The sequence below is a fragment of the Sinocyclocheilus anshuiensis genome, unplaced genomic scaffold, assembly GCF_001515605.1.
Source record: "Sinocyclocheilus anshuiensis isolate Anshui unplaced genomic scaffold, SAMN03320099.WGS_v1.1 scaffold1371, whole genome shotgun sequence".
Lineage (NCBI taxonomy): Eukaryota > Metazoa > Chordata > Actinopteri > Cypriniformes > Cyprinidae > Sinocyclocheilus > Sinocyclocheilus anshuiensis.
The window spans coordinates 432,716-442,997 of NW_015539833.1; the positions used below are offsets into that span (position 1 = coordinate 432,716).

The 10,282-nt window shown below is 35.3% G+C and overlaps 1 protein-coding gene and 1 pseudogene across 1 annotated transcript in view; one reads left to right on the plus strand and one right to left on the minus strand.

The window, feature by feature from the left end:
* The window catches only part of LOC107684301 (spastin-like), a 10,317-nt pseudogene extending 4,137 nt beyond the window's left edge, over window positions 1–6,180 (plus strand).
* Window positions 6,181–6,814: 634 nt separating this feature from the next.
* The window catches only part of LOC107684267 (UTP--glucose-1-phosphate uridylyltransferase-like), a 12,604-nt gene continuing 9,136 nt past the window's right edge, over window positions 6,815–10,282 (minus strand). Inside the window, exons 7-11 of the mRNA XM_016480494.1 lie at window positions 10,154–10,282; window positions 8,821–9,018; window positions 8,495–8,737; window positions 7,213–7,317; window positions 6,815–7,136 (exon numbers count right to left, since the gene is read on the minus strand). The exon at window positions 10,154–10,282 is cut by the window's right edge and continues 33 nt beyond it. Coding sequence (XP_016335980.1) covers window positions 7,029–7,136; window positions 7,213–7,317; window positions 8,495–8,737; window positions 8,821–9,018; window positions 10,154–10,282 — 783 coding nt within the window. The 3' untranslated portion in view covers window positions 6,815–7,028. The remainder of the gene's footprint in view (window positions 7,137–7,212; window positions 7,318–8,494; window positions 8,738–8,820; window positions 9,019–10,153) is intronic.

Consider the following 10,282-nt stretch of genomic DNA (forward strand, 5'->3'; position numbering starts at 1 on the left):
ATATTTATAATATATGTTTTGAGATACTATAAAAAAGACTGGAATTATAACATGGAAGCTGATGATTTCTGTGGTTGTGTTTGTTTCAGCGGGGCTGCGGTGCAGTTTGATGACATAGCAGGGCAGGATTTGGCAAAACAGGCTCTGCAGGAAATTGTTATCCTGCCTGCTCTTCGTCCAGAGGTTTGTCTCTCCACATCTGTAAACATCTGTATTGTCTCAGCTGGTGTAGCCTAAAGATCGTGGACCAGTTGAAACATAAGAAAACTCTTTTTCTTTTCTTAATCTATGGGGGTTTGATGCAGGGCTGGGGTTTGATTCACTGTTGGGCTGGTAACCAAAAGGTTTTTGTTTTGTTTTTTGGTTCAAAGAGATGATTCATGTACGCTGCATTAAAACCACTGAGCATGTCACTTAGCTCCAGATTACTGTACTGTAAATCACAGTTTTGTATTTAGTCATCTCATGGTGGTTAATTCATCCCTAGAAATCTTTTTTGTTCCTGTCTGTTTACATTCTACAGTATTGGTACTCTGTACTGCTAATATTATAGAACAAATTGTATTTTTACATTTATGAAGATATTTATGTTGATCTTCTCAGCTGTTTACTGGTCTCAGGGCTCCTGCTAGAGGACTCCTGCTCTTCGGCCCCCCTGGAAATGGGAAGACCATGCTGGTAAAGCACAAAAAAGCCTCTTTTTAGATGCATTTTTATTTATATACCATAAGAACAGAACAGAATTTGAGCTTTTCAATTTCCTTACAGGCGAAAGCTGTTGCAATGGAATCTAACGCTACGTTTTTCAACATCAGTGCTGCCAGTCTCACCTCCAAATATGTGAGTATTCATGAGATGTTGCCTAGAGATGGTCTAAAGTTAGCCTAATTAGGGGCCAAGCACCAATGGTGTGTAGCCCCTCTAGCGTTTGTTAGTTTTCTTCTTATTCATCCTACGCAAAGTTAGCAATGTTGACCCAAAATTGGATGAGACAGTGACATTTCAGTTTATTAAAATGAAACATTGCACGCTTCTTTAGCACCATGATCTGAGGGTACTTGCCAAATTTGGTGACAGCCACACCTTGAAATCTGAAAAATGGCTATTTTTCTTTGAGTCGTGCCGAATCTATCAAATACTTTTCCAGGATTGGATGAATGTCCTGTCCGCCATTTTGAAATTTGTTGTGATTATCAATATCTTGTCATCACTTGTATGGATCATTGACAGCACATCCTGTAGTTACTGGAGAAGTTTGAAGAGAGCGCCACCTAGTGTTTCAAAGATTCTTTTGCCCCCAAAAAGTCTATAACTTTTGAAATAATTGTCCAAAAATATTTTCTTGGTGTTGTGTTGCTAATCTGTTAACATGCTAGTGTATGCTTTTGTGTGTGCTTTTTCACCTTGGAAGCTCTTCTTGCTATCGAACTAATCTGGCTTCCATGCGGTGCTGTGAAAAGCAACAAGCACCCAACCAAACGGCCCTGGGTTTGATTCCAGAGAGTTAGAATGTCTAAATGGTTTCTGAAATGCCATGGACATTATATTGCACTTGTTCTCATGTATTCTTTCAGGACAGCATTGCACTAATTTTTTAGAACTCAAAAAAAAAAATATTTGTATTCGTTCTCACCTTTAATCTCTCCTCAACATCAGGAAAACTTGGTCCACCTTGTGGCACACCATGATATGCGGCGAGCACCTGAGGTTTGCGGGTTCGATTCCCACGAGTAGTGTCTAAATGATTTCTGATATGCCATCAACATGTTTACCTCTTGTTTTCATGCATTCTTTTTAGTTCAGCATGGCACTATTTATTTATTTTTAGCATGTAAAAAATATTTCATATTCTCACTTTGAATCTCTCCTCAGCACAATCATTGGCTCTATGTGGCGCATCATGAGTTACTTGGCTTTCCAATCAAAAGGTTGGGTGTTTGAATCTAGAATGAAACATTGCACGCTTCTTTAGCACCATAATCTGAGGGTACCTGCCAAATTTGGTGACCGCCACATCTACAGGTCTTGAAATCTGAAAAATAGCTCTTTTTGCTCATAACTTGTGAATACGGGACAAGTGAAAGAGAATAACCTGATTAAAACGTCAATAACAAACAACTAGGGCAGCACCGAAACTTTGGCGAGATTTGATTCTGATTTTAAATATTTAATCTAATTTTAAATATTTAATCTATGTATACATAGATCCCTCATTAGCGACTGTTTCTATGGGCCACTATACGTAAGCCGTCTGCCATATTGGAAGGGTCAACTTGATGTCATTCACCATAATAATCAATGATTATTCGAAGATGCCACAATCTGTGTGTTCATTCTCACACTGAAAGCTCTCCTTGGCATTAGGGTAATTGTGTGTCCTCTACATGGCACACCATGATAAATGAGCGTCTGGACGGAAGGTTGGCTGTAAACATCGGTCTCTTTTTTTCATGTGTTCTTTCAGTTTAGCATTGGACTTATCTTTAATTTTTTTATCATGCAAAATCTCTCCCCTGCATCATAACAAGCTTGTGTCACATTGGTTAAGCAGCAGGCTTCCCAACCGTATGGCTGTTTGTTTGAATCTCGAGTACTGCGACTTCTGTAGTTTTGCTGTTTTTTTTCTTATGGCTTTAAATTTGATCTAGAGTTCCCTGTGTTTTTGTGCTTGCTGAATATCACTTTTTTTAATAAATACTGCTTAGTGGTGTGTGAATATTATTTTATGTATCATATTGTGGTTGCTGCCATTTATGAAGGCAATAAGCCACTCAGACCTGTGTGTTATGCTCCCTTTGATTGTGGCTTAAAAACGTATTCATGTTGTGGTGTGTGTGTGTGTGTTCAGGTGGGAGAGGGCGAGAAACTGGTTCGAGCTTTGTTTGCGGTTGCTAGGGAACTGCAGCCGTCAATCATCTTCATCGGTGAGAACTGTCAGTCGGACTCATTCGTTTGTTTCTTTAAATGCGTGATTAATGGTGATTTTGGTGCAGATGAGATTGACAGTCTGCTCTGTGAGAGGCGAGAGGGCGAGCATGATGCCAGCAGAAGACTCAAAACCGAGTTCCTCATCGAGTTTGATGGAGTAAGTGTGTGTGTTTTATCTGAAAATTCACAATTTCCAATCACGGGTGACTGACGCTCCTTGTGTGTGTGTGTGTGTGGACAACAGTATTTTGCGATGGTTCTTAATATGGAAGGCACTTTATTAAACACAATTAAATATGTACACATTACACTACTGTTCAAAACTCATATATTTGCTCAGAAATACAGTAAAAACTGTAATATTGTGAAATGTTATTACAATTGAAAATAACTGTTTTATGTTTGAATATATTTTAAAATGTAATTTTTTCCTGTGATGGAAAAGCTACATTTTCAGCATTTTGTTGAATAGAAAGTAAAAAACAAAACAGAAAAAAAGCATTTATGTGAAATAGAAATCCTTGTTAACGTTATAAATGTCTTTACATATCAATTTAATGCATTTTTGATGAATAAAAGTATTATTTCTTCCAATAAATAAGGTACTGATCTGGGACCCAGATTTTTGAACGGTAGTGGTAATAATTCAATTTCATTTTTTTCACTTGTTGATTATTAATATTATATATTAATATTGATAATTAATAACAATGAACTAGTATCCTCTTTTTTTATATTCTTTCAACTTGTTTTCTTTGAATTTATTTAAAAAAAATGACCCTCTAACATTAGTGTTCTCTATTCTTTTTATATTCCGTAGACTTGTTTTCCTTTTATTTATAAAAAAAAACAACCCTTGGTACATGTACTGCGTTAGACTAACCGAGACTTGTCACAGCACTTACATATTGTTGCTCTTTTGTTGGTTTAATTGCTGCTTTTGTCCTCATTTGTAAGTCGCTTTGAATAAAAGCACATGTTAAATGACTAAATGTAATGCATTGATATTTTTCCGTAAATTTATGAGAAATTCACTGAAAAATTAAATGTGTTATACAGCAGTCATTTGAATTTAATTTTCCTTGTTTTGGTTTTACAGTTAATTAGCCATGAACACAAACACTAGTTGACTGTGTGTGTGTGTGTTTCAGACTCGTTTGAAGCTGCTCAAGAACCTCCTCGGCAAACACAGAAACGCTTTATCTCAGAAAGAGCTGAGTCAGTTAGCCAGGTGAAACACAGCTTCATATTTCGGTAGAGTATGCAAATGAGACTAATGGCTCTTAATGCTGGGTAATTTTATATTGTCCGGTGTGTTTTCAGGATGACTGAGGGTTACTCCGGCAGTGATCTGACCTCACTGGCTAAAGACGCTGCTCTTGGTCCTATACGGGGTACATTCATTCGACATGCAAATATTGTATTAAAATATACCATGACATTTGTGACCCTGGAGCACAAAACCAGTCTTAAGTCGCTGGGGTATATTTGTAGCAATAGCCAAAAATACATTGTATGGGTCAAAATTGTTGATTTTTCTTTTATGCCAAAAATCATTAGGATATTAAGTAAAGCTCATGTTCCAAGAACATATTTAGTAAATTTCCTACTGTAAATATATCAAAACTTAATTTTTGATTAGTAATAATATGCATTGCTAAGAACTTAATTTGGACAACTTTAAAGACGATTTTCTCAATATTTTGATTTTTTTTGCACCCTCAGATTCCAGATTTTCATATAGTTTTCAAATCCTATCCTAACAAACCATACATCAATGGAAAGCTTATTTATTCAGCTTTCAGGTGATGTATAAATCTCAATTTCGAAAAATTTAAACTTAAGACTAGTTTTGTGGTCCAGGGTCACATTTGGTCAAGAGGTGGACTTCTTGCTAGATAATTGTGTCCTGTTCTTTCTCAACACAGAACTGAGGCCTGAACAAGTGAGGAACATTCCAGCCAGTGAGGTAGAGAAATTAGGTTTTTCTATATTTCTGTTTTTAGAAATCTTCACTAAATGAGATTTTCATTTTGCAACAGCAAACGTTTTCATACAAAAATTGGATTAAAAATATGAAAACACTTCTAAGAAATGCCACTTATTTATACAGTGTTCTCTTTCACAGACTATTTTAAAAAATAAATTCACGTTCTATTTTTAAACATACCGTGTACTAAATATTGTAGAAACTTAATTTTCTGTAAAGTTGCTTTGCAACGATTTGTATCGTAAAAGCACTATACAAATAAACTTGAATGTAGCATGTAGTGTTTCTCCCTCACGTTCCTGTCTTTTTCCTGTTCAGATGAGGGACATCTGTTTCTCTGATTTTGAGGATTCGCTCAAGAGGATAAAGCGGAGCGTGAGTCCTCAAACGCTGGATCAGTACGTCCGCTGGAACAGACAGTACGGAGACACAACAGCTGTATGACACCGACACGCACTATGCAAGGAGGACGTCAAATGTTTTTTACTAAAGACATGGAATACAAATCTTGGAGGGATTTGTATTATTTTGCCTTTTCTACGACTTTGCGAGTTGTTGGAGCTCAGGTTGTGATTTTCTTTGACTGAATTATGATGGCCAGAGCTCGAGACGATGTGGACAGCAAAGCGAGACGAAAGATTTTCCTACAAAGCCAAGAAGCATTTTCCTTTAATTCAGCACCTTGATTGCTGTGTGAATGATAAAGCACTTGGCGTTTGTGTGCACTAGATGCAGATGCATTTGTTCCTCGATTTGTTTTTGCTTCATGTATCCAGATAAAGTGAATCCTGTGGGCCGGGTCAATCAAATAACACTTAAGGCTACCGATGATAAATGAACGATTAAAGAATGTATTGTTTGATCTCCTGATTATAAACCATTCAGACTGCATTTGTATTTGGATTGACCAGCACTCCTTATGTTTTTTCCATTTACAGGCACTAGGGGGCATGAGTTGAGACGGTATGTGAATGTCTTCCTAAATGTTTTCCACTAGTACTGAAGTCATGATATTGCTCCATGTACAAATGTTTTTCAAGTCTGCTGTGTCTTTAATAATGTTAAATGTTTGCAGTGAGCAATTGGGAAACAATTTGATTCATTTGTAAAGTGATTGATAGAAAGATTGGGATGTTGTTTTTAAAAACAGTTTAAAAATATTTGAAATTGTGCAGCATATTTATAAAATGTAAAAATAAAATATACTTTTATGATCTGAATATAATTTAGAAGTTAATGTTTAAGAATTCAATATATTATTGGCAATATATTATACATTACTGGCCAATTTTGAAATGTTTGCAGTGAGCAAATTTTATTTATTTGTATTTGAAATGTTAAAAAACAAATTTAAAATTATATTGATAATCCAAATAAAACATTTTTAGAATATTAGTATAATTTAGAATGTAATAATGGCAATTTAAGAATATTTAATGTCAAATTTTGCAGCGAGCCACTGGGCAACAATTTGATTCATTTGTGCATGTTTAAAAATGTAATATTTAAAATGATCATATATATATATATTTATAATTTGGTTACACTTTATTTTACCATGTCCTTGTTACAGAGTAATTATACATTAAAGTACTGAGTAATATTAATTAACTACATATCCTTACTATATGGTTAGGGTTAGGATGAGGGTTAGTCGCATGTAATTACGCATAATTAATTGTTAGTAAACATTACATGCAGTAAGTACGTGTAACAAGGACACTGTACAATAAAAGTTACCTAATATTTATGATATAAATGTCATTAATAGAATGATAATTCTAATGCTTTTATGCTCACTTGAGTTATTTGGTAGATTACAAAAAAAAGCAACATTTTGAAGATCAAAAACACTTTAATTTCGTTTTTAAAGCGTCGTCTCCTGTTTCCATCCTCTGCCATTTCTTACACTTGTCTTCAGTGTTTTATTGAGTGAGCTACATAGCAGCAAAACCAGTCTGTTAAAAACCATTATACAGCCCTTTGTAAAATTCACTGTCAAAAGCATTTACAGTAAATTCTGATTGTTTTCATACAGGCATTTAATGCTAATCAGATGGACACGTTTCCACACACACACACACACGGTTGTGGTTCGGTTGTAACGGCCTCAGTGGTCCAGGATGCGCAGGTTTCCTGAAACGATCTTGTTCTCTAGTATCGCTCCGGCCGGGATGTCGATTCTGTCTCCATGATTAGCAATAATGATAACCGTTCCCTGTTGTACAGAAACAACGAGTCACAATATGTACACACAATGTGTGCAAACTCTCACAAATGTCAGACATCCGTACCTTGAGTGTGACTTGTTTTCCGAAGGTAACGTCTCCTGAAACAGTCAGGTGATCCAGTTCCAGCATGTCTGGGATGCTCTCAAACCTTTTCAGGAAGTCTCGAACCTAGAAATAAAAAGACAACAATAGAAAGATTATTCAAAAACTGCATATAATTAATTAAAAAAGTTAATTAGTGAACAGGTAATTCAATGTTTTAGGCCTTCAAGACACTTTTAAAAACACTTTAACGAAGCTATTAAATGTCCGTAATTTTTTAAAAGAATTTTAACATTTTCTACTAATTTCTTTAATAATAATAATATAAACATTAAATATATAAAATATTGTAAATAATTTAAAAGGACTCAGTTACTGTACAGATTTTTTTAATGTTTCGGGCCTTACAGACATGGTAGCTTTAACTGAATTTTGTCTGTGAAATAACGAACTTTAACATTTTCAGCCATTTCTTTGAGGTTTTAATTAAAATAATATAAGCATATTAAATATATTGAATATTTTATAATTAAAAATAAATAATTTAAAAGTATTTATGGAAAATCTAATTGAATGTTTCTGGCTTTAAAGACGCAGTAGCCTTTAAATTATGTCTGTACAATAACTTTGGCTTTATTAACATTTTTGGTAATTTCTTTGATGTTTTAAATACAACAATATAAAATAAAAGAAGATTTCATTAATAAAATAAATAATTTTAAAGTATTTAATTACTGAACAGCGGTTTCTTTAATTGCATTATGTCTAGAAAACGACTAACTTGATTAACATTTTATTTTTTACACTTATTTCATGATGTTTTAAACATAATATAATAAACATTTTAAATATAAAAAATATTTAATTACTACAAATAATTTTAAACATTTAATAACTAAGTTGATTCAATGTTTCTGGCCTTAAAGACAGTAGTTTTTAACTGAATTACATCTGTAAAATAACTTCAAAACCATTTTCTGCTCATTTCTTTGATATTGTAAATTAATATAATATACAAAATTAAATATTTTATTATCAATATTATTTAAATATTACTAAACAGCTAATTTAAGGTTTCTTTAACTGAATTACATATAGGAAGCAACTTTAACAACATTTGAACTTTTACACTAATTTCTTTGATGTTGTAAATAAAATGTATACATTTTAAATATATTATATAAATTGCCTCTCACAGTATATTATTAAGGTACTGAGTGCTTTACATTAAAGTCAAGCTCTCTCTTCCTGTCTAAGTGGGCGGAATAAGCAGCACAGTGTAAAAGTCCTTAGTGAACCTTACTTTAGTGAAGGAGCTGCCCAGTTTGACGTGAGGTGTTGTGGGAAACTCTCTCTTGGGGCTCATGGTCAGAGAGCCCGCGTTCATGCTGTACAGGTTGGACATGACCAGCAGGAGGTCCGAGGTGGTTTTGACGGGCAGGAAGCGGCTGCGGGGCACGTTGATGCCGAGCACGTTGTCGAAGCTCTTCATGGCAGCGCCCACAGCCGTCTCCAGCTGGATGACGTTCAGACCGCCGTCGAGAGTCTGAGAACAGAACAGAAGCCTGTTTCACACACAAACCTCTACACAAGCGTTGCTCTCTGTAATGGAGAAGGCATGATGGTCACCTTAGGGTTAACAATGATCTCCATGTCCATGGCGTTCTTCACGTGAAGCCTTTTAATGGCCGGCAGGCTGATCCACAAGTTGTTGGTGTTGAAGATCTTGAACTTGGTGACTGATTTAAACTCGTCAACGTGAGCTTTGGGCACCTGTGCGATCTCCAGCAGCCTGAGTTTACCGTCGTACTGTGTCAGCGTGCCACCCTGAGACAAACAACAACGGATGACTGGCATTAGCCAATCAGCTTTAAAGCCCAGATATACTCGCTCTTTACTTTCAGGGTTGAAATCCATGAGCAGTGGTTTACTGTTAGCCAACATCTCGATAACCCACGCCGATGAGAGCGGCATTTAGATGAATGTGTAAATATGTGCTGCACGCTTTCCTCTCAATAACAAAAACACACAACGAAAAGGACACCGGTGAGAAAACAAGAGATGCCCAAAATTGGCCCATGATGACCTTTGATTTGACCTGTTATCATGCCATATCACAAAAAATAGAAGAAAAAAAAAACATGCCATCACAGCATATCTTCATTTCTAATTTATACTTTTTGTTTTCACTTTTTTTTTTTTTCTGCACTGAAATGTAAAAAACAATACATCAAGTGAATTTGGTTTAAAAAATATTTACATTTATTTAAATTTAAACATTTAAATGTAATAAATTAAACTGTTTAAATTTTTGTTTAATTAAAAATATTAAATGTAATACATTTTAATATTATATAGTTGGATATATAACGTTGGATATAACCAATTTCATTTTGGATCTTCAAGTTAGATTTTTGGCCCTTCGTATTAAATAGTTTGGCCACTTCTGCTTTGAAGCAAGCAGCTTTACAATATTAAAGAAAACTGTGTGTGTTGCTTTCAATTAGAATTACAACTTCAATTTCTACTATAAATCAGCTCTCCAGTGTGTTCATGTTTTTATTCACAGACTTCTGACCTCAAAGAATGCAAGAACTCCAGAGCACAACTACTGATTACATAATCGCTTGAACCAGTGGTAGTTTGAAGGGGTTTACCAGCTGGTGCAAGCTTTTTGGAAAAGTCCGCTTTGGCAAGCTTTTTCAAACTCCCGACCCGAACTCCCAACAAACTTTGTTTTGGCCTGATTTTGTTCAAAATGACATCACACCAGTCTGTTCTTCAGTATATCAGGGTCTTTGGAGGACCTTTTCAACCAAAAATGGTAATCTATTAACCCTCAATTCATTTGAAATCAATCTGAACTCATTCAACAAGAAATTCTGAAGAACGTTCATGCTGCTTTTGTTTTGTGTTCCACAGAATGACAGGAGCTATACGTCTGCATGGTAACCCCACTCACCTTCACGTCAGCTCGTGTCTTATCCGTGACCTCCATGACAAATTCGCAGCGTTTGTCACTGGGCTGGTTCATCAGGTGGTTCAAGATGTGCAGGTCCACCGTGGCGCCCAGGTTGTCAATGTTGGACAC